At 51.4% G+C, this 25,771-nt stretch overlaps 1 protein-coding gene and 1 non-coding gene across 2 annotated transcripts in view; both read right to left on the bottom strand.

The window, feature by feature from the left end:
* LOC137317901 (FACT complex subunit SPT16-like) overlaps positions 1-25,031 on the bottom strand; it is a gene marked incomplete at its 3' end in the record, with an annotated part of 45,139 nt that extends 20,108 nt beyond the window's left edge. The window contains 4 exon segments of the mRNA XM_067980903.1: positions 4,076-4,228; positions 10,012-10,182; positions 10,292-10,384; positions 24,872-25,031. Coding sequence (XP_067837004.1) covers positions 4,076-4,228; positions 10,012-10,182; positions 10,292-10,384; positions 24,872-24,937 — 483 coding nt within the window.
* LOC137317902 (small nucleolar RNA U6-53/MBII-28) lies at positions 4,694-4,811 on the bottom strand. Its single transcript, XR_010961773.1, has one exon. It is a non-coding gene; the product is annotated as a small nucleolar RNA U6-53/MBII-28 (small nucleolar RNA).
* Positions 25,032-25,771: the final 740 nt, after the last annotated feature.

Raw genomic sequence — 25,771 nt, 5'->3', positions numbered from 1 at the left:
TCCCATCAAACACTCCCAGGGTCAGGTACAGGGTTAGATACAGAGTAAAGCTCCCTCTACACTGTCCCATCAAACACTCCCAGGGTCAGGGACAGGGTTAGATACAGAGTAAAGCTCCCTCTACACTGTCCCATCAAACACTCCCAGGGTCAGGTACAGGGTTAGATACAGAGTAAAGCTCCCTCTACACTGTCCCATCAAACACTCCCAGGGTCAGGTACAGGGTTAGATACAGAGTAAAGCTCCCTCTACACTGTCCCATCAAACACTCCCAGGGCAGGTACAGGGTTAGATACAGAGTAAAGCTCCCTCTACACTGTCCCATCAAACACTCCCAGGGTCAGGTACAGGGTTAGATACAGAGTAAAGCTCCCTCTACACTGTCCCATCAAACACTCCCAGGGCAGGTACAGGGTTAGATACAGAGTAAAGCTCCCTCTACACTGTCCCATCAAACACTCCCAGGGTCAGGTACAGGGTTAGATACAGAGTAACGCTCCCTCTACACTGTCCCATCAAACACTCCCAGGGTCAGGTACAGGGTTAGATACAGAGTAAAGCTCCCTCTACACTGTCCCATCAAACACTCCCAGGGTCAGGTACAGGGTTAGATACAGAGTAAAGCTCCCTCTACACTGTCCCATCAAACACTCCCAGGGTCAGGTACAGGGTTAGATACAGAGTAAAGCTCCCTCTACACTGTCCCATCAAACACTCCCAGGGTCAGGTACAGGGTTAGATACAGAGTAAAGCTCCCTCTACACTGTCCCATCAAACACTCCCAGGGTCAGGTACAGGGTTAGATACAGAGTAAAGCTCCCTCTACACTGTCCCATCAAACACTCCCAGGGCCGGTACAGGGTTAGATACAGAGTAAAGCTCCCTCTACACTGTCCCATCAAACACTCCCAGGGCAGGTACAGGGTTAGATACAGAGTAAAGCTCCCTCTACACTGTCCCATCAAACACTCCCAGGGTCAGGTACAGGGTTAGATACAGAGTAAAGCTCCCTCCACACTGTCCCATCAAACACTCCCAGGGCAGGTACAGGGTTAGATACAGAGTAAAGCTCCCTCCACACTGTCCCATCAAACACTCCCAGGGTCAGGTACAGGGTTAGATACAGAGTAAAGCTCCCTCTACACTGTCCCATCAAACACTCCCAGGGTCAGGTACAGGGTTAGATACAGAGTAAAGCTCCCTCTACACTGTCCCATCAAACACTCCCAGGTCAGGTACAGGGTTAGATACAGAGTAAAGCTCCCTCTACACTGTCCCATCAAACACTCCCAGGTCAGGTACAGGGTTAGATACAGAGTAAAGCTCCCTCTACACTGTCCCATCAAACACTCCCAGGGTCAGGTACAGGGTTAGATACAGAGTAAAGCTCCCTCTACACTGTCCCATCAAACACTCCCAGGGTCAGGTACAGGGTTAGATACAGAGTAAAGCTCCCTCTACACTGTCCCATCAAACACTCCCAGGGTCAGGTACAGGGTTAGATACAGAGTAAAGCTCCCTCTACACTGTCCCATCAAACACTCCCAGGGTCAGGTACAGGGTTAGATACAGAGTAAAGCTCCCTCTACACTGTCCCATCAAACACTCCCAGGGTCAGGTACAGGGTTAGATACAGAGTAAAGCTCCCTCTACACTGTCCCATCAAACACTCCCAGGGTCAGGTACAGGGTTAGATACAGAGTAAAGCTCCCTCTACACTGTCCCATCAAACACTCCCAGGGCAGGTACAGGGTTAGATACAGAGTAAAGCTCCCTCTACACTGTCCCATCAAACACTCCCAGGGTCAGGTACAGGGTTAGATACAGAGTAAAGCCTCCTCTACACTGTCCCATCAAACACTCCCAGGGTCAGGTACAGAGTTAGATACAGAGTAAAGCTCCCTCTACACTGTCCCATCAAACACTCCCAGGGCAGGTACAGGGTTAGATACAGAGTAAAGCTCCCTCTACACTGTCCCATCAAACACTCCCAGGGTCAGGTACAGGGTTAGATACAGAGTAAAGCTCCCTCTGCACTGTCCCATCAAACACTCCCAGGGCAGGTACAGGGTTAGATACAGAGTAAAGCTCCCTCTACACTGTCCCATCAAACACTCCCAGGGCAGGTACAGGGTTAGATACAGAGTAAAGCTCCCTCTACACTGTCCCATCAAACACTCCCAGGGTCAGGTACAGGGTTAGATACAGAGTAAAGCCTCCTCTACACTGTCCCATCAAACACTCCCAGGGTCAGGTACAGAGTTAGATACAGAGTAAAGCTCCCTCTACACTGTCCCATCAAACACTCCCAGGGCAGGTACAGGGTTAGATACAGAGTAAAGCTCCCTCTACACTGTCCCATCAAACACTCCCAGGGTCAGGTACAGGGTTAGATACAGAGTAAAGCCTCCTCTACACTGTCCCATCAAACACTCCCAGGGCAGGTACAGGGTTAGATACAGAGTAAAGCTCCCTCTACACTGTCCCATCAAACACTCCCAGGGTCAGGTACAGGGTTAGATACAGAGTAAAGCTCCCTCTACACTGTCCCATCAAACACTCCCAGGCAGGTACAGGGTTAGATACAGAGTAAAGCTCCCTCTACACTGTCCCATCAAACACTCCCAGGGTCAGATACAGGGTTAGATACAGAGTAAAGCTCCCTCTACACTGTCCCATCAAACACTCCCAGGGTCAGGTACAGGGTTAGATACAGAGTAAAGCTCCCTCTACACTGTCCCGTCAAACACTCCCAGGGTCAGGTACAGGGTTAGATACAGAGTAAAGCTCCCTCTACACTGTCCCATCAAACACTCCCAGGGTCAGATACAGGGTGAGATACAGAGTAAAGCTCCCTCTACACTGTCCCATCAAACACTCCCAGGGTCAGATACAGGGTTAGATACAGAGTAAAGCTCCCTCTACACTGTCCCGTCAAACACTCCCAGGGTCAGGTACGGGGTTAGATACAGAGTAAAGCTCCCTCTGCACTGTCCCATCAAACACTCCCAGGGTCAGGTACAGGGTTAGATACAGAGTAAAGCTCCCTCTACACTGTCCCATCAAACACTCCCAGGGTCAGGTACAGGGTTAGATACAGAGTAAAGCTCCCTCTACACTGTCCCGTCAAACACTCCCAGGGTCAGGTACGGGGTTAGATACAGAGTAAAGCTCCCTCTGCACTGTCCCATCAAACACTCCCAGGGTCAGGTACAGGGTTAGATACAGAGTAAAGCTCCCTCTACACTGTCCCATCAAACACTCCCAGGGTCAGGTACAGGGTTAGATACAGAGTAAAGCTCCCTCTACACTGTCCCGTCAAACACTCCCAGGGCAGGTACAGGGTTAGATACAGAGTAAAGCTCCCTCTACACTGTCCCATCAAACACTCCCAGGGTCAGGTACAGGGTTAGATACAGAGTAAAGCTCCCTCTACACTGTCCCATCAAACACTCCCAGGGTCAGGTACAGGGTTAGATACAGAGTAAAGCTCCCTCTACACTGTCCCATCAAACACTCCCAGGGTCAGGTACAGGGTTAGATACAGAGTAAAGCTCCCTCTACACTGTCCCATCAAACACTCCCAGGGTCAGGTACAGGGTGAGATACAGAGTAAAGCTCCCTCTACACTGTCCCATCAAACACTCCCAGGGTCAGGTACAGGGTTAGATACAGAGTAAAGCTCCCTCCACACTGTCCCGTCAAACACTCCCAGGGCAGGTACAGGGTTAGATACAGAGTAAAGCTCCCTCTACACTGTCCCATCAAACACTCCCAGGGTCAGGTACAGGGTTAGATACAGAGTAAAGCTCCCTCTGCACTGTCCCATCAAACACTCCCAGGGTCAGGTACAGGGTTAGATACAGAGTAAAGCTCCCTCTCCACTGTCCCATCAAACACTCCCAGGGTCAGGTACAGGGTTAGATACAGAGTAAAGCTCCCTCTACACTGTCCCATCAAACACTCCTAGGGTCAGGTACAGGGTTAGATACAGAGTAAAGCTCCCTCTACACTGTCCCATCAAACACTCCCAGGGTCAGGTACAGGGTTAGATACAGAGTAAAGCTCCCTCGACCTTCTCCAGCCCCTCTTTGTTGAGGCAGTCGTTCCAGGCCTTCATGAAGTCTCCGGGGAACTTGTCTTTACTGAAGACCCCGATTGTCTTCCCGTTCTTACTCTCCTTGATGGCTTCGATCATCTTGTCGAAATTCGCTTTGTTGCTTTCGTTCTGGGAGGGGGGGCGGTGTGGGGAGAAGAAAGTGCGATTAAAAATCAGCGAGGGATGTCCCTCCCACCGGACAAATAATCCCAGACAAACAACAGGACCGCCATTGATTGATCCTGGAATACGGAGCAATACCGGTCATCATGGCCATTCGGCCCATCTTAATACATCCACCCAGAACCCCCCCTTTGGGTAACTTCACTGTTAGTATCACAGCATGTTACAGCACAGGAGGCCATTCAGCCCATCGTGCCTGTGGGAACGGAGAAATACTGGAAGGGAAAAAATTTGCAGGGCTCCGGGGAAAGAGCAGGGGGCGTGGGACTAATTGGATAGATCTTTCCAAGAGCCAGCACAGGCCCGATGGGCTGAATGGCCTCCTCCTGTGCCATAACATTCTGTGATTCTCCGGTCTATCCGCGTAACTGAAGTCCCCCAGCCCGGTACAATTCGTGTACCGATGGTGCTTTGCCTCAGGTCTCCACACACTGTGTCGAGAAGGTGATTTTAACTCACGTACACCCAGAGCCCGATCGCCAGACACGGCCTGGTGCATCGGTATTAGCATGGCATCTCATCACTGGCAAACACCGGGAACAGGGCCTCCCACACCCACCGAACACGGGCAAACACCGGGAACAGGACCTCCCACACCCACCGAACACGGGCAAACACCGGGAACAGGACCTCCCACACCCACCGAACACGGGCAAACACCGGGAACAGGACCTCCCACACCCACCGAACACGGGCAAACACCGGGAACAGGACCTCCCACACCCACCGAACACGGGCAAACACCGGGAACGGGACCTCCCACACCCACCGAACACGGGCAAACACCGGGAACAGGGCCTCCCACACCCACCGAACACGGGCAAACACCGGGAACAGGGCCTCCCACACCCACCGAACACGGGCAAACACCGGGAACAGGGCCTCCCACACCCACCGAACACGGGCAAACACCGGGAACAGGACCTCCCACACCCACCGAACACGGGCAAACACCGGGAACAGGACCTCACACACCCACCGAACACGGGCAAACACCGGGAACAGGACCTCCCACACCCACCGAACACGGGCAAACACCGGGAACAGGACATCCCACACCCACCGAACACGGGCAAACACCGGGAACTGGGCCTCCCACACCCACCGAACACGGGCAAACACCGGGAACAGGACCTCCCACACCCACCGAACACGGGCAAACACCGGGAACAGGGCCTCCCACACCCACCGAACACGGGCAAACACCGGGAACAGGACCTCCCACACCCACCGAACACGGGCAAACACCGGGAACAGGACCTCCCACACCCACCGAACACGGGCAAACACCGGGAACAGGACCTCCCACACCCACCGAACACGGGCAAACACCGGGAACAGGACCTCCCACACCCACCGAACACGGGCAAACACCGGGAACAGGACCTCCCACACCCACCGAACACGGGCAAACACCGGGAACAGGACCTCCCACACCCACCGAACACGGGCAAACACCGGGAACAGGACCTCCCACACCCACCGAACACGGGCAAACACCGGGAACAGGACCTCCCACACCCACCGAACACGGGCAAACACCGGGAACAGGGCCTCCCACACCCACCGAACACGGGCAAACACCGGGAACAGGGCCTCCCACACCCACCAAACACGGGCAAACACCGGGAACAGGACCTCCCACACCCACCGAACACGGGCAAACACCGGGAACAGGACCTCCCACACCCACCGAACACGGGCAAACACCGGGAACAGGACCTCCCACACCCACCGAACACGGGCAAACACCGGGAACAGGGCCTCCCACACCCACCGAACACGGGCAAACACCGGGAACAGGACCTCCCACACCCACCGAACACGGGCAAACACCGGGAACAGGACCTCCCACACCCACCGAACACGGGCAAACACCGGGAACAGGGCCTCCCACACCCACCGAACAAGGGCAAACACCGGGAACAGGACCTCCCACACCCACCGAACACGGGCAAACACCGGGAACAGGACCTCCCACACCCACCGAACACGGGCAAACACCGGGAACAGGGCCTCCCACACCCACCGAACACGGGCAAACACCGGGAACGGGACCTCCCACACCCACCGAACACGGGCAAACACCGGGAACAGGACCTCCCACACCCACCGAACACGGGCAAACACCGGGAACAGGACCTCCCACACCCACCGAACACGGGCAAACACCGGGAACAGGGCCTCCCACACCCACCGAACACGGGCAAACACCGGGAACAGGGCCTCCCACACCCACCGAACACGGGCAAACACCGGGAACAGGACCTCCCACACCCACCGAACACGGGCAAACACCGGGAACAGGACCTCCCACACCCACCGAACACGGGCAAACACCGGGAACAGGACCTCTCACACCCACCGAACACGGGCAAACACCGGGAACAGGACCTCCCACACCCACCGAACACGGGCAAACACCGGGAACAGGACCTCCCACACCCACCGAACACGGGCAAACACCGGGAACAGGACCTCCCACACCCACCGAACACGGGCAAACACCGGGAACAGGACCTCCCACACCCACCGAACACGGGCAAACACCGGGAACTGGGCCTCCCACACCCACCGAACACGGGCAAACACCGGGAACAGGACCTCCCACACCCACCGAACACGGGCAAACACCGGGAACAGGACCTCCCACACCCACCGAACACGGGCAAACACCGGGAACAGGGCCTCCCACACCCACCGAACACGGGCAAACACCGGGAACAGGGCCTCCCACACCCACCGAACACGGGCAAACACCGGGAACAGGGCCTCCCACACCCACCGAACACGGGCAAACACCGGGAACAGGACCTCCCACACCCACTGAACACGGGCAAACACCGGGAACAGGACCTCCCACACCCACCGAACACGGGCAAACACCGGGAACAGGACCTCCCACACCCACCGAACACGGGCAAACACCAGGAACAGGACCTCCCACACCCACCGAACACGGGCAAACACCGGGAACAGGGCCTCCCACACCCACCGAACACGGGCAAACACCGGGAACGGGACCTCCCACACCCACCGAACACGGGCAAACACCGGGAACAGGACCTCCCACACCCACTGAACACGGGCAAACACCGGGAACAGGACCTCCCACACCCACCGAACACGAGCAAACACCGGGAACAGGACCTCCCACACCCACCGAACACGGGCAAACACCGGGAACAGGACCTCCCACACCCACCGAACACGGGCAAACACCGGGAACAGGACCTCCCACACCCACCGAACACGGGCAAACACCGGGAACAGGGCCTCCCACACCCACCGAACACGGGCAAACACCGGGAACAGGACCTCCCACACCCACCGAACACGGGCAAACACCGGGAACAGGACCTCCCACACCCACCGAACACGGGCAAACACCGGGAACAGGACCTCCCACACCCACCGAACACGGGCAAACACCGGGAACAGGACCTCCCACACCCACCGAACACGGGCAAACACCGGGAACAGGGCCTCCCACACCCACCGAACACGGGCAAACACCGGGAACAGGACCTCCCACACCCACCGAACACGGGCAAACACCGGGAACAGCACCTCCCACACCCACCGAACACGGGCAAACACCGGGAACAGGACCTCCCACACCCACCGAACACGGGCAAACACCGGGAACAGGGCCTCCCACACCCACCGAACACGGGCAAACACCGGGAACAGGACCTCCCACACCCACCGAACACGGGCAAACACCGGGAACGGGACCTCCCACACCCACCGAACACGTGCAAACACCGGGAACGGGACCTCCCACACCCACCGAACACGGGCAAACACCGGGAACAGGACCTCCCACACCCACCGAACACGGGCAAACACCGGGAACAGGACCTCCCACACCCACCGAACACGGGCAAACACCGGGAACAGGGCCTCCCACACCCACCGAACACGGGCAAACACCGGGAACAGGGCCTCCCCCACCCACCGAACACGGGCAAACACCGGGAACAGGGCCTCCCACACCCACCGAACACGGGCAAACACCGGGAACAGGACCTCCCACACCCACCGAACACGGGCAAACACCGGGAACAGGGCCTCCCACACCCACCGAACACGGGCAAACACCGGGAACAGGACCTCCCACACCCACCGAACACGGGCAAACACCGGGAACAGGGCCTCCCACACCCACCGAACAAGGGCAAACACCGGGAACAGGGCCTCCCCCACCCACCGAACACGGGCAAACACCGGGAACAGGACCTCCCACACCCACCGAACACGGGCAAACACCGGGAACAGGGCCTCCCCCACCCACCGAACACGGGCAAACACCGGGAACAGGACCTCCCACACCCACCGAACACGGGCAAACACCGGGAACGGGACCTCCCACACCCACCGAACACGGGCAAACACCGGGAACAGGACATCCCACACCCACCGAACACGGGCAAACACCGGGAACAGGGCCTCCCACACCCACCGAACACGGGCAAACACCGGGAACAGGACCTCCCACACCCACCGAACACGGGCAAACACCGGGAACAGGACCTCCCACACCCACCGAACACGGGCAAACACCGGGAACAGGGCCTCCCACACCCACCGAACACGGGCAAACACCGGGAACAGGACCTCCCACACCCACCGAACACGGGCAAACACCGGGAACAGGGCCTCCCACACCCACCGAACACGGGCAAACACCGGGAACAGGACCTCCCACACCCACCGAACACGGGCAAACACCGGGAACAGGACCTCCCACACCCACCGAACACGGGCAAACACCGGGAACAGGACCTCCCACACCCACCGAACACGGGCAAACACCGGGAACAGGGCCTCCCACACCCACCGAACACGGGCAAACACCGGGAACAGGGCCTCCCACACCCACCGAACACGGGCAAACACCGGGAACAGGACCTCCCACACCCACCGAACACGGGCAAACACCGGGAACAGGACCTCCCACACCCACCGAACACGGGCAAACACCGGGAACAGGGCCTCCCACACCCACCGAACACGGGCAAACACCGGGAACAGGGCCTCCCACACCCACCGAACACGGGCAAACACCGGGAACAGGGCCTCCCACACCCACCGAACACGGGCAAACACCGGGAACAGGGCCTCCCACACCCACCGAACACGGGCAAACACCGGGAACAGGACCTCCCACACCCACCGAACACGGGCAAACACCGGGAACAGGACCTCCCACACCCACCGAACACGGGCAAACACCGGGAACAGGACCTCCCACACCCACCGAACACGGGCAAACACCGGGAACAGGACCTCCCACACCCACCGAACACGGGCAAACACCGGGAACAGGACCTCCCACACCCACCGAACACGGGCAAACACCGGGAACAGGACCTCCCACACCCACCGAACACGGGCAAACACCAGGAACAGGGCCTCCCACACCCACCGAACACGGGCAAACACCGGGAACAGGGCCTCCCACACCCACCGAACACGGGCAAACACCGGGAACAGGGCCTCCCACACCCACCGAACACGGGCAAACACCGGGAACAGGGCCTCCCACACCCACCGAACACGGGCAAACACCGGGAACAGGACCTCCCACACCCACCGAACACGGGCAAACACCGGGAACAGGACCTCCCACACCCACCGATCCCTGACCAAACAGGTTGGCTCCAATCCCAGCGCTGTGCTGAGTGAGTTGATCGCACCCATTGGTGTCCCTCCCTCCCTCTCACCTTCTCTCGGACCAGTAATGTGACCGCGGGGATACCGTTGGCGTTCTCACTCCCCTTCGTGTTTGCCACCTGTTTGAGGAACTCCACTTTCTTCTTGCTGGCCATGAACACGATCTTCTCCTCACAGAAAACCATGATGGTGTCTGTCAGCTCGTAACCAAACAGCCACGTCTGGGAAAAGACAAATCACCAGAGATCAGGATTGGAGGGGCAGGGGCCACGGGGGGGAAAGAGAGAGAGAGAGAGAGAGGATGGTAAGTTGGGCGTGGGGAGTGTTTACCTGTAACGCTGTAGACTTGGCGTAAACAATCTCTTCATCGACCCCCACCGACACCACGATGGCATCAACTTTACCGTATTCATCATCTCCTTTCTGGGGAGAGGGAACGAGATCAGTATTGGATCCTGGATCAACAAGGGGGCACCTCACCCCCAAACACGGGGAGGGGGGATTCACCTCACGTCTCATCTGAAGGGACGGCACCTCCGACAGTGCGGCGCTCCCTCAGGACCGACCCTCCGACACCGCGGCGCTCCCTCAGCACCGACCCTCCGACAGTGCGGCGCTCCCTCGGTACCGACCCTCCGACAGCGCGGCGCTCCCTCGGTACCGACCCTCCGACAGCGCGGCGCTCCCTCGGTACCGACCCTCCGACAGCGCGGCGCTCCCTCGGTACCGACCCTCCGACAGCGCGGCGCTCCCTCGGTCCCGACCCTCCGACAGTGCGGCGCTCCCTCGGTACCGACCCTCCGACAGTGCGGCGCTCCCTCGGCACCGACCCTCCGACAGCGCGGCGCTCCCTCGGCACCGACCCTCCGACAGTGCGGCGCTCCCTCGGTACCGACCCTCCGACAGTGCGGCGCTCCCTCGGCACCGACCCTCCGACAGTGCGGCCCTCCCTCGGCACCGACCCTCCGACAGTGCGGCCCTCCCTCAGGACCGACCCTCCGACAGGACTGAGTTGAATTTTTGGAGGAGGTTTAATAAGGGTGTGTTTCTGGATATTATCGAGATGGACTTCCAGAAGGACTTGATAAGTTTCTAAACAAAAGATTGGCAAAAATGGGCCCGCAGAGAATTGGAGGTAACCCATTGGACTGGAGAGTGGGGGTGGGAGACAGAGAGTGGGGATAATGGGCGATTCTCCAATTGACAGGCTGGGACTAGCGGTCTCCCCCCGGGGATCTGCACTGGGGTCCCAGCTTTTCCCTGTATTTATAAATGACTGGGATGAAGGGATCGGGAGTCCTGGGTCCAGGTTTGCCGACCACACTAAGGAGGATCAGTAAACAGTGTAACTCAGAGCAGCAAGTTCCAAAGGGCCATTGAGAGATGGAGTGAGTGGGAAACGCTGTAATGGATGGATTTCAGTGTGAGAAAGTGTGAGGTTCGTCCACTTTGGGTCTGAGAAAGAGATCAGAGTATTTTCTAAACAGCGAGAAGCTCGGAACGGTGGAGGAGCAGAGAGATTGAGGGGTCCCGGGACAGAAATCACTAAAAAAACTCAGTGGACGGGTCCAAAAAATAATCAAAAAGGCCAGTGGGACGTTGGCCGTTATCTCGAGGGCTGGAATCCAGAGGGGGTGGGAGTGATGGTCCAGCTGTCCCGAGCTCTGGTCAGACCCCGTCTGGGAGAGACTGGGTTCAGATCTGGGCCCCGCCCCTCAGGAAGGAGAGATTGGTCCCTGGAGGGGCGGGGGGGCAGATTCACCAGAATGATCCCGGGGTTTAAAGGGTTAAATTACGAGGGACTGGTCGCACAGACCGGGGCTTGTATTCCCTCGAGTGTCGAAGATTGAGGGGTGATCCAATCGAGGGGTTTAAGGATTCGATAGGGTCGATGGAGAGAAACTATTTCCTCTGGTGGGGGGAGTCCAGAACAAGGGGGGCAGAACCTTAAAATTAGAGCCAGGCCGTTCAGGGGTGATGTCGGGAAGCACAAAGGTGAAGTGGGAATCTGGAACTCTTCCCCCCCAAAAAGGAGCTTTCAGGACTGTGATTGGTGGACGGGTGATCGGTAAGGGGATTAACTGAGATGGAACAAAGGAGGGTAAATGGAGTTAAGGTAGACCAGCCATGATCTCATTGAATGACGGAACAGTCCCAAGGGGGCTGAATGGCCTCCTCCTGTTCCTAATGTGAGAGCCTCGGTGGTAGCCCCCTCGCCTCAGAGTTAGAACGTTGCAGAGACTTGATCTAGACTGACACTCCAGTTTGGGGACAGAGGGGCAGGACTGAGGGTGAGCTGTCCCCCACCGGCGGAGGGACGGGACTGAGGCCGGGCCGGGCCGCCCACCCCCGGCGGAGGGACGGGACTGAGGCCGGGCCGGGCCGCCCACCCCCGGCGGAGGGACGGGACTGAGGCCGGGCCGCCCACCCCCGGCGGAGGGACGGGACTGAGGCCGGGCCGCCCACCCCCGGCGGAGGGACGGGACTGAGGCCGGGCCGCCCACCCCTGGCGGAGGGACGGGACTGAGGCCGGGCCGCCCACCCCCGGCGGAGGGACGGGACTGAGGATGGGCCGCCCACCCCCGGCGGAGGGACGGGACTGAGGACGAGCTGCACTGCCAGATGGTTAGTACCGAGGGACGGTCAGAGGTGCCCTCTTTTGGGATGAGACGTTAAACCGAGGCCCTGTCTGCCCCCTCGGGTGGATGTAAAAGACCCCACATCCTATTTTCATGAAGAGCAGGGGGAGTTCTCCCCGGTGTCCTGGGGCCAACATTTATCCCTCAACCAACATCACCACAAACAGATGATCCAGTCAGTATCACATTGCTGTTTGTGGGATCTTGCTGTGCGCAAATGAGCTGCCGCGTCTCCTACATTACAACCTCGATCAAAACCCCTCAATTTTGAACACTTCTACTACCTCCGAGGTAATGCATCGGGGGAGAGCAAACAAGGCAAGGGAATACACAATAAATGGGAAGTGAGGGACCTTGGAGTGCATGTCCACAGATCCCTGAAGGGAGCAGGACAGGTAATAAGGTGGTTAAAAAGGCAGACGGGATACTTTCCTTTTTTTCATTCGTTCATGGGATGTGGGCGTCGCTGGCGAGGCCGGCATTTATTGCCCATCCCTAATTGCCCTTGAGAAGGTGGTGGTGAGCCGCCTTCTTGAACCGCTGCAGTCCGTGTGGTGAAGGTTCTCCCACAGTGCTGTTAGGAAGGGAGTTCCAGGATTTTGACCCAGCGACGATGAAGGAACGGCGATATATTTCCAAGTCGGGATGGTGTGTGACTTGGAGGGGAACGTGCAGGTGGTGTTGTTCCCATGTGCCTGCTGCTCTTGTCCTTCTAGGTGGTAGAGGTGGCGGGTTTGGGAGGTGCTGTTGAAGAAGCCTTGGCGAGTTGCTGCAGTGCATCCTGTGGATGGTACACACTGCAGCCACAGTGCGCCGGTGGTGAAGGGAGTGAATGTTTCGGGTGGTGGATGGGGTACCAATCAAGCGGGCTGCTTTGTCCTTCTTGAGTGTTGTTGGAGCTGCACTCATCCAGGCAAGTGGAGAGTATTCCATCACACTCCTGACTTGTGCCTTGGAGATGGTGGAAAGGCTTTGGGGAGTCAGGAGGTGAGTCACTCGCCGCAGAATACCCAGCCTCTGACCTGCTCTTGCAGCCACAGTATTTATATGGCTGGTCCAGTTAAGTTTCTGGTCAATGGTGACCCCCAGGGTGTTGTTGGTGGGAGATTCGGCGATGGTAATGCCGTTGAATGTCAAGGGGAGGTGGTTAGACTCTTTCTTGTTGGAGATGGTCATTGCCTGGCACTTGTCTGGTGCGAATGTTACTTGCCACTTATGAGCCCAAGCCTGGATGTTGACCAGGTCTTGCTGCATGCGGGCTCGGACTGCTCCATTATCTAAGAGGTTGTGAATGGAACTGAACACTGTGCAATCATCAGCGAACATCCCCATTTCTGACCTTTTGATGGAGGGAAGGTCATTGATGAAGCAGCTGAAGATGGTTGGGCCTAGGACACTGCCCTGAGGAACTCCTGCAGCAATGTCCTGGGGCTGAGATGATTGGCCTCCAACAACCACTACCATCTTCCTTTGTGCTAGGTATGACTCCAGCCACTGGAGAGTTTTCCCCCTGATTCCCATTGACTTCAATTTTACTAGGGCTCCTTGGTGCCACACTCGGTCAAATGCTGCCTTGATGTCAAGGGCAGTCACTCTCACCTCACCTCTGGAATTCAGCTCTTTTGTCCATGTTTGGACCAAGGCTGTAATGAGGTCTGGTGCCGAGTGGTTCTGGCGGAACCCAAACTGAGCATCGGTGAGCAGGTTATTGGTGAGTAAGTGCCGCTTGATAGCACTGTCGACGACACCTTCCATCACTTTGCTGATGATTGAGAGTAGACTGATGGGGCGGTAATCGGCTGGATTGGATTTGTCCTGCTTTTTGTGGACAGGACATACCTGGGCAATTTTCCACATTGTCGGGTAGATGCCAGTGTTGTAGCTGTACTGGAACAGTTTGGCTGGAGGCGCGGCTAGTTCTGGAGCACAAGTCTTCAGCACTACAGCTGGGATGTTGTCGGGGCCCATAGCCTTTGCTGTATCCAGTGCACTCAGCCGTTTCTTGATATCACGTGGAGTGAATCGAATTGGCTGAAGACTGGCTTCCGTGATGGTGGGGATATCGGGAGGAGGCCGAGATGGATCATCCACTCGGCACTTCTGGCTGAAGATGGTTGCAAACGCTTCAGCCTTGTCTTTTGCACTCATGTGCTGGACTCCGCCATCATTGAGGATGGGGATGTTTGCAGAGCCTCCTCCTCCCGTTAGTTGTTTAATTGTCCACCACCATTCATGACTGGATGTGGCAGGACTGCAGAGCTTTGATCTGATCCGTTGGTTGTGGAATCGCTTAGCTCTGTCTATAGCATGTTGCTTCCGCTGTTTAGCATGCATGTAGTCCTGAGTTGTAGCTTCACCAGGTTGGCACCTCATTTTTAGGTACGTCTGGTGCTGCTCCTGGCATGCTCTTCTACACTCCTCATTGAACCAGGGTTGATCCCCTGGCTTGTTGGTAATGGTAGAGTGAGGAATATGCCGGGCCATGAGGTTACAGATTGTGCTGGAATACAATTCTGCTGCTGCTGATGGCCCACAGCCCCTCATGGATGCCCAGTTTTGAGCTGCTAGATCTGTTCTGAATCTATCCCATTTAGCACGGTGGTAGTGCCACACAACACGTTGGATGGTGTCCTCAGTGCGAAGATGGGACTTTGTCTCCACGAGGACTGTGCGGTGGTCACTCCTACCAATACTGTCATGGACAGATGCATTTGCGACAGGTAGATTGGTGAGGACGAGGTCGAGTAGGTTTTTCCCTCGTGTTGGTTCACTCACCACCTGCCGCAGGCCCAGTCTGCAGCTATGTCCTTCAGGACTCGGCCAGCTCGGTCAGTAGTGGTGCTACCGAGCCACTCTTGGTGATGGACATTGAAGTCCCCCACCCAGAGTACATTCTGTGCCCTTGCTACCCTCAGTGCTTCCTCCAAGTGGTGTTCAACATGGAGGAACATAGGAACAGGAGTAGGCCATTCAGCCCCTCGTGCCTGCTCCGCCATTTGATAAGATCATGGCTGATCTGTGATCTAACTCCATATACCTGCCTTTGGCCCATATCCCTTAATACCTTTGGTTGCCAAAAAGCTATCTCTCTCAGGTTTAAATTTAGCAATTGAGCTAGTATCAATTGCCGTTTGCGGAAGAGAGTTCCAAACTTCTACCACCCTGTGTGTAGAAATGTTTTCTAATCTCACTCCTGAAAGGTCTGGCTCTAATTTTTAGACTGTGCCCCCTACTCCTAGAATCCCCAACCAGCGGAAATAGTTTCTCTCTATCCACCCTATCCGTTCCCCTTAATATCTTATAAACTTCGATCAGATCACCCCTTAACCTTCGAAACTCGAGAGAATACAACCCCAATTTGTGTAATCTCTCCTCGTAACTTAACCCTTGAAGTCCGGGTATCATTCTAGTAAACCTACGCTGCACTCCCTCCAAGGCCAATATGTCCTTCCGAAGGTGCGGTGCCCAGAACTGCTCACAGTACTCCAGGTGCGGTCTAACCAGGGTTTTGTATAGCTGCAGCATAACTTCTGCCCCCTTGTACTCTGGTCCTCTAGATATAAAGGCCAGCATTCCATTAGCCTTATTGATTATTTTCTGCACCTGTTCATGACACTTCAATGATCGATGTACCTGAACCCCTAAGTCCCTTTGGACATCCACTGTTTTTAACTTTTTACCATTTAGAAAGTACCCTGTTCTATCCTTTTTTGATCCAAAGTGGATGACCTCACATTTGTCTACATTGAATTCCATTTGCCACAGTTTTGCCCATTCACCTAATCTATCAATATCGCTTTGTAATTTTATGTTTTCATCTACACTGCTTACAATGCCACCAATCTTTGTGTCATCGGCAAACTTAGATATGAGACTTTCTATGTCTTCATCTAATTCGTTAATAAATATTGTGAATAATTGAGGCCCCAAGACAGATCCCTGCGGGACTCCACTAGTCACATCCTGCCAATGTGAGTACCTTCCCATTATCCCTACTCTCTGTCGCCTTTCGCTCAGCCAACTTCCTAACCAAGTCCGTACTTTTCCCTCGATTCCGTGGGCTTCTATCTTAGCAAACAGTCTCTTATGTGGGACCTTATCAAATGCCTTCTGGAAGTCCATATAAATAACATCCATTGACATTCCCCTGACCACTACTTTAGTCACCTCTTCAAAAAATTCAATCAGGTTTGTCAGGCACGACCTACCTTTCACAAATCCATGCTGGCTCTCTCTGATTAACTGAAAATTCTCAAGGTGTTCAGTCACCCTATCCTTAATTATAGACTCCAGCATTTTCCCCACAACAGATGTTAGGCTAACTGGTCTATAATTCCCTGGTTTCCCTCTCTCTCCTTTCTTAAAAAGCAGAGTGACATGTACAATTTTCCAATCTAGAGGGACAGTTCCTGAATCTAGAGAACTTTGAAAGATTATAGTTAGGGCATCTGCAATGTGCTCACCTACTTCCTTTAAAACCCTGGGATGGAAACCATCTGGTCCTGGGGATTTGTCACTCTTTAGTGCTATTATTTTCTTCATTACTGTTGTTTTACTTATATTAATTTTATCGAGTCCCTGTCCCCGGTTCAATATTAGTTTTCTTGGGATTTCCGGCATGCTATCCTCTTTTTCTACTGTAAATACTGACGCAAAGTAATTGTTCAACATGTCCGCCATTGTCAATGACAATATCCCCACTTTCAGTTTTTAAGGGGCCAACACTGCTCCTGACCACCCTCTTTTTCCTAATATAACTATAACAGTTCTTTGTATTGGTTTTGATATCCCTTGCAAGTTTCTTTTCATACTCTCTTTTTGTAGCTCTTACTATCTGTTTTGTGACCCTTTGTTGATCTTTGTATCTTTCCCATTCGCCAGGATCTGTGCCATTTTTTGCCTTTTTGTATGCCCTTTCCTTATGTCTTATACTGTCCCTTGCCTCTTTAGTTGTCCATGGCTGTTTTTTTTGGCAAGTAGAGTTCTTGCCCCTCAGGGGTATAAACCGATTCTGTATCACGTTAAATGTTTCTTTAAACATTTCCCACTGATCATCAGTCGTTTTACCCATTAACAGATTTGCCCAGTTTACTGTGGACAGTCTCTGTCTCATCCCATTGAAGTCGGCCTTACCCAAGTCAAGAATCTTAGCAGCTGATTCACTTTTTTCCCTTTCAAACACTACATTGAACTCGATCATGTTATGACCGCTATTGGATAGATGTTCACACACAGTTAAGCCGTTAACTAAATCTGGTTCATTACTCATTACTAAATCTAGTATGACTTGCCCCCTTGTTGCCTCCAGGACATACTGCTGTAGAAAACTATCCCGGACACACTCCAGAAATTCACTACCTTTCTGACAGTTGTTTGTCTGCTTTTCCCAATCTATGTGAAGGTTAAAGTCCCCCATTAAGACCACTATGCCTTTCTTACACACTTGTCTAATCTCTGCATTTATACAATCGAGCACTTCAGAGCTGCTGCCAGGGGTCCTATACACAACTCCCACTATAGTCTTAGATCCTTTCCTATTTCTCAATTCAACCCATAAGGTCTCTGTTGGCTGCTTACCTCTCGTTATATCCTCCTTTATCATTGAAGTGATTTCATCTCTAATCACTAAGGCTACTCCTCCCCCTCTTCCATTTTCCCTGTCTCTCCTGTAGACCTTATAACCTGGTATATTTAGTTCCCAATCCTGACCATCCTGCAGCCATGTCTCAGTAATAGCTATCATGTCATACCCTCCAATTTGAATTTGAACCTGTCGTTCATTTAATTTATTCCTTATACTCCGTGCATTTGTATATAGAACTCTTAGTTGGGCCACACACCCTAGCCTGACCTTCAGCTTTGATGCTGGGTTAATCACCTTACGCCTTCTAGTTTTCACTTTATCTGTCGTGCCTAAAGTACACTTTCTTTCCGCTGCTCTACGCTTTTCCCTTTCACTTGTTCTTGAACTGTTTCTACTCTTTGTATTGTAGATTTCCCCTGGGTCTTCCCCTCTCCTGATGCTCTCAATTTTATTCCCTTCTAACTCCCCGCTCAGGTTCCCATCCCCCTGCCACTCTAGTTTAAACCTTCCCCAACAGCACGAGCAAACACCCCCGCGAGGACATCGGTCCCGGTCCTGCTCGGGTGTAACCCGTCCCGCTTGAACAGGTCCCACCTTCCCCAGAACCGGTCCCAATGTCCCAGAATCTAAATCCCTCCCTCCTACACCATCCCTGCAGCCACGCATTCATCCTGTCTATTCTCCTGTTCCTATACTCACCAGCACATGGCACTGGGAGTAATCCTGAGATCACTACCTTTGAGGTCCTGCTTTTTAATTTATCTCCTAACTCCTTAAATTCACCTTGCAGGACCTCATCCCTTTTTTAAAATCTATGTCGTTGGTACCGATATGGACCACGACTACTGGCTGTTCACCCTCCCCCTCCAGAATGCCCTGCAGCCGCTCCGTGACATCCTTAACCCTAGCACCAGGGAGGCAACATACCATCCTGGAGTCACGTTTGCGGCCGCAGAAACGCCTGTCTGTTCCCCTTACAATTGAATCCCCTATCACTATAGCCCTGCCACTCTTCTTCCTCCCCTCCTGTGCAGCAGAGCCACCCGTGGTGCCCCGAACCTGGCTCTTGCTCTTGAGGAGGATTGATTCATCAGCTGAGGGAGGGCGGTAGGTGGTAATCAGCAGGAGGTTTCCTTGCCCATGTTTGATCTGATGCCATGAGATTTCATGGGGTCCAGAGTCAATGCTGAGGACTCCCAGGGCCACTCCCTCCTGACTGTATATCACTGTACCACCACCTCTGGTGGGTCTGTCCTGCCGGTGGGACAGGACATACCCAGGGATGGTGATGGAAGAGTCTGGGACGTTGGCTGAAAGGTATGATTCTGTGAGTGTGGCTAAGTCAGGCTGTTGCTTGACTGGTCTGTGGGACAGCTCTCCCAATTTTGGCACAAGTCCCCAGATGTTAGTAAGGAGCACCTTGCAGGGTCGACTGGGCTTGGTGTTTTGCCGTTGTCGTGTCCGGTGCCTAGTGGTCCGATGCCGGGTGGTCCGTCCGGTTTTATTCTTATTATGACTTTTTTTAGTAAGATTTTACAACTGAGTGACTTGCTCGGCCATTTCAGAGGGCGATTAAGAATCAACCACATTGCTGTGGGTCTGGAGTCACATATAGGCCAGACCGGGTAAGGACGGCAGGTTTCCTTCCCTAAAGGACATTAGTGAAGCAGGTGGGTTTTTACAACAATCCGGTAGTTTCATGGCCATCATTACTGATACTAGTATTTTAATTCCAGATTTTATTTAATTAACTGAATTTAAATTCCCCAGCTGCTGTGGTGGGATTTGAACTCATAACTCTGGATTATTAGTCCAGGCCTCTGGATTACTCGTCCAGTAACATAACCACTATGCTACCGTACCCATAGCCAAGGCATAGAATATAATTGTAAACAATTTTACAACACCAAGTTATAGTCCAGCAATTTTATTTTAAATTCACAAGCTTTCGGAGGCTACCTCCTTCGTCAGGTGAACGATGACTTTTTCACATCGTTCACCTGAGGAAGGAGGAAGCCTCCGAAAGCTTGTGAATTTAAAATAAAATTGCTGGACTATAACTTGGTGTTGTAAAATTGTTTACAATTGTCAACCCCAGTCCATCACCGGCATCTCCACATCATGTATATAAGATCAGGGAGGTTATGCTGGAACTGTATAAAACACTGGTTAGGTCACAGCTTGAGTACTGTGCACAGTTCTGGTCACCACATTACAGGAAGGATGTGATTGCACTCGAGAGGGTGCAGAGGAGATTTACGAGGATGTTGCCAGGACTGGAGAATTTTAGCTATGAGGAAAGATTGGATAGACTGGGGTTGTTTTCATTGGAACAGAGGAGGCTGAGGGGAGATTTAATTGAGGTGATAAAATTATGAGGGGCCCAGATAGAGTGGATAGGGAGGACCTATTTCCCTTAGCAGAGGGGTCAGTGACCAGGGGGCATAGATTTAAAGTGATTGGTGGAAGGATTAGAGGGGAGCTGAGGAGAAATGTTTTCACCCAGAGGGTGGTGGGAGTCTGGAACTCACTGCCTGAGAGGGTGGGAGAGGCAGAAACCCTCAACTCATTTAAAGAGTACCTGAAGAGCCGAAACCCACAGGGATAGGGACCGAGTGCGGGAAAGTGGGATTCGGCTGGGGGGCTCTGACATGATGGGCCGAATGGCCTCCTTCTGTGCCGTAAATTTTCTATGAGGTCTCCCCTTAACCTTCTCTGCTCTGAGGAGAACAATCCCAGCTTCTCCAGTCTCTCCACATCACTGAGGTCCCTCATCCCTGGGACCATTCCAGTAAATCTCCTCCGCACCCTCTCTAAGGCCGTCACATCCTTCCTAACGTGTGGGGCCCAGAACTGGACACAATACTCCAGCTGGGGCCGAACCCAGTGAATTGTAAAAGTTTAGCATTACTCCCTTGTTTTTGTATTCAGTGCCCTTATTTACAAAAAGCCAAGTATCCCACACACTTTCTTAACTGCCTGATCAACTTGCCCTGCCACCTTCAATGATTTGGGAATATGCCCCCCCCAGGTCCCTCTGCTCTTGCACCCCCCCCTCGGAATAGTCCCAGTTAGATTATACGGCCTCATTTCACACTGATCCACATTAAATTGCACCTGCCGTGTGTCTGCCCATTTCACCAGTCTGTCCATCTCCTCCTGAAGTCTGTCACCATCCTCCTCAACATTTACTACGCTGCCAACTTTCCACAAAGGTCAAAGCTGTACCCCCTATACCCAAGTCCAGGTCATTTATATATAACCAGAGAAAGCAATGGACCCCCGGGGGACCCCACTGCATCTTTCACCACTACTCGCTGTCTCCTACCCCTTTAGCTAATTGTGTCCCCAAGTTACTGCCGTCCCTTTAATCTCATGCAGTGCTTCGAATTTTGAATAAATCTAATGTGGCACTTTATCGAACGCCTTTTGAAAGTCCATATACATAACATCAACTGCACTGCCCTCATCGACCCTCTCTGATGCTTCAAAGAACTCCAGGGCTATATAAATTGTACAAAGGTGAACTCTCTCTCCACACACGCTGCCTGACCTGCTGTATGTTTCCAGCATTTCCGCACTTTAAGCGGCGATGCATTTAGGGCGCCCGTGATACGACACAACGTGAAGTTAAAACTTAATATCGGACCAAAAAACCATCCTACATTCAAGATAAATCAGCATTTTAAATTTACTCGTACTCGGGCTGCCCAACCGTTGATATAAAGTTTATTACATCAGGCGCTGAAGCCTCGCCTCTGCGTAAACGCATTTCAGATGAAATTTTCCGTCAGGCACTGCTCGGTCACCCACAGCTCTGCAGTGCCACCGCTGGTGGGAGGGTGTAACTGCAGTGTGACGTTTACATAGGAAGTCCCCACTGTAAATGTGGTCACAGGACGTTGCAACAGGAAACGCTGACTGGGTGCAGAGATTATCGGTAGGAGAGAGAGCGCGAGACCCGAATAGTTTAATCACCAATAAACACGGCTTCAATAAACACTTTCTAACAAATATCACGGGGTGAACGCTGGTTTAATCTGATCACTACCGGGTCAGTTTTAATAGTTTAATACAAAACAACTTGGAACCTGGATAACTTTCCAGTTTAATTTGCTTTGCAACAGTTTATTGGATTAAATTTGATATTTCAAGTTTATTGGATGGAATTTAATATTTTAATAGTTTATTAGATGAAATTTGATATTTTAATAGTTTATCGGATGGAATTTGATATGTTAATAGTTTATTGAATTAAATTTAATATTTTAATAGTTTATCGGATTAAATTTGATATTTTAATAGTTTATCGGATTAAATTTGATATTTTAATAGTTTATCGGATTAAATTTGATATTTTAATAGTTTATCGGATTAAATTTGATATTTTAATAATTTAATGGATTAAATTTGATATTTTAATAGTTTATTGGACGGAGTTTAATATTTTAATAGTTTATTGGATTAAATTTAATATTTTAATAGTTTAATGGACGGAGTTTAATATTTTAATAGTTTAATGGACGGAATTTAATATTTTAATAGTTTAATGGACGGAGTTTAATATTTTAATAGTTTATTGGACGGAGTTTAATATTTTAATAGTTTAATGGATGGAGTTTAATATTTTAATAGTTTAATGGACGGAGTTTAATATTTTAATAGTTTATTGGACGGAGTTTAATATTTTAATAGTTTATTGGACGGAGTTTAATATTTTAATAGTTTAATGGACGGAGTTTAATATTTTAATAGTTTAATAGACGGAGTTTAATATTTTAATAGTTTAATGGACGGAGTTTAATATTTTAATAGTTTAATGGACGGAGTTTAATATTTTAATAGTTTAATGGACGGAGTTTAATATTTTAATAGTTTATTGGACGGAGTTTAATATTTTAATAGTTTATTGGACGGAGTTTAATATTTTAATAGTTTAATGGACGGAGTTTAATATTTTAATAGTTTAATGGACGGAATTTAATATTTTAATAGTTTAATGGACGGAGTTTAATATTTTAATAGTTTATTGGACGGAGTTTAATATTTTAAAAGTTTATTGGACGGAGTTTAATATTTTAATAGTTTATTGGACGGAGTTTAATATTTTAATAGTTTATTGGACGGAGTTTAATATTTTAATAGTTTATTGGACGGAGTTTAATATTTTAATAGTTTAATGGACAGAGTTTAATATTTTAATAGTTTAATGGACGGAGTTTAATATTTTAATAGTTTAATGGACAGAGTTTAATATTTTAATAGTTTAATGGACGGAGTTTAATATTTTAATAGTTTAATGGACGGAGTTTAATATTTTAATAGTTTAATGGACGGAGTTTAATATTTTAATAGTTTATTGGACGGAGTTTAATATTTTAATAGTTTATTGGACGGAGTTTAATATTTTAATAGTTTAATGGACGGAGTTTAATATTTTAATAGTTTAATGGACGGAGTTTAATATTTTAATAGTTTATTGGACGGAGTTTAATATTTTAATAGTTTATTGGACGGAGTTTAATATTTTAATAGTTTATTGGACGGAGTTTAATATTTTAATAGTTTAATGGACGGAGTTTAATATTTTAATAGTTTATTGGACGGAGTTTAATATTTTAATAGTTTAATGGACGGAGTTTAATATTTTAATAGTTTATTGGACGGAGTTTAATATTTTAATAGTTTATTGGACGGAGTTTAATATTTTAATAGTTTATTGGACGGAGTTTAATATTTTAATAGTTTATTGGACGGAGTTTAATATTTTAATAGTTTATTGGACGGAGTTTAATATTTTAATAGTTTATTGGACGGAGTTTAATATTTTAATAGTTTATTGGACGGAGTTTAATATTTTAATAGTTTAATAGACGGAGTTTAATATTTTAATAGTTTAATGGACGGAGTTTAATATTTTAATAGTTTATTGGACGGAGTTTAATATTTTAATAGTTTAATGGACGGAGTTTAATATTTTAATAGTTTATTGGACGGAGTTTAATATTTTAATAGTTTAATGGACGGAGTTTAATATTTTAATAGTTTATTGGACGGAGTTTAATATTTTAATAGTTTATTGGACGGAGTTTAATATTTTAATAGTTTAATGGACGGAGTTTAATATTTTAATAGTTTATTGGACGGAGTTTAATATTTTAATAGTTTATTGGACGGAGTTTAATATTTTAATAGTTTAATGGACGGAGTTTAATATTTTAATAGTTTATTGGACGGAGTTTAATATTTTAATAGTTTATTGGACGGAGTTTAATATTTTAATAGTTTATTGGACGGAGTTTAATATTTTAATAGTTTATTGGACGGAGTTTAATATTTTAATAGTTTAATGAGTCTGCGGGCGATGATTTTGATAAAAACACAGTTATTTGACCAGAAAGATCCACAATTCTCATTCATTCCCCACTTTTACACAAAGGCCGAGGCTCAGCCCCCCCCCGGGCCGGGGAGAGGAGGGGGTGCCCGGGGCAGGAGGGGCAGGAAAGGCCCTGGTTCCCCCGGGGCCTGTGGGGAGGGTGTGCGAGGAGGCCAAGGCCGAGGCCCCGGGTCTTTCCTACCTCCTCCCCCCCCTCACTGTAGCCCGGGCCGGGCCTCGGCCCAAGCCCCAGGCCCCGGGAGGCGGAGGGCGAGGCCTAGGCCCGCCCGGAATCCCCGAGCTCGCGTTACCTTCCACTGGTTGTAGAGCCGCTTGAGCCGCCGGTAATAGGCCTCCTTGTCCAGGCTGACGGCCATGATGCGCTCGGACTCGCCGCTTCCTTCCCCCCGCCGCCGCTGCCGCCGCCCCCCCGGGGCCTCCTCACTCACCCGGCAAATGGCGCCGCGGCCGCCCGGCACCGCCCCCTTAAACCCCCCTCCCCTCGCCCCGCATGCGCGGCGCCGGCGCCCCCCCCACCCCCCTCCCCCCTCCCTCACTCGCCCGCATGCGCGGTGCCGGCCCTCCGTCCCCCCCCCGCCCCTCACCCCGCATGCGCGGTGCCGCCCTTTCGTGCCCCGCATGCGCGGTGCCGCCCCCACCTGGCCACGCCCCGCATGCGCGGTGCCGCCCCTTCTCCGCTCCCCGTCGCCGCATGCGCGGTGCGTGCTCGGAGGGGGCGGAGCCAACCGTCACCGTCATGTTAATTATTCACTTTCGTCATTTCTTCCCTCAAATTATAAAAAAACAGGAGAAAAAAAATATATAAAAAGTGGCTCCAATTTATGATTTTATGATTTAATTAATTATTTTTATTTATGTAAATTGACGGGAGGGAAAGGGGGCGGTCCCTCGGGGAGGAGGAGAGAGCGCATGCGCAGCGAGGTGGCGCCAACGACCGCACACGCAGGAGGCGGAGCCAAACCGTCCGCCCCGCCCCCCGCTTAATAATATTTATATATTTATAGAGATTTATATATTTATTTGGAATGAAATGAAACCGGACAGAATTTAACTTTTTTTTGGTGTGTGGTGAAATATATAAATATTTAATGTATGTAAATGAGGGGGCGGGGTTAAGGTTGGGTGACGGGCGACCGGGCGGAAGCCCACTGCGCACGCGCGGCGGGGGCGGGGCTTTTAACGTCATCGTC

This window comes from Heptranchias perlo, unplaced genomic scaffold (assembly GCF_035084215.1).
Source record: "Heptranchias perlo isolate sHepPer1 unplaced genomic scaffold, sHepPer1.hap1 HAP1_SCAFFOLD_639, whole genome shotgun sequence".
NCBI classification, from domain to species: Eukaryota; Metazoa; Chordata; class Chondrichthyes; order Hexanchiformes; family Hexanchidae; genus Heptranchias; species Heptranchias perlo.
This window is presented reverse-complemented; position numbering and strand designations above follow the sequence as displayed.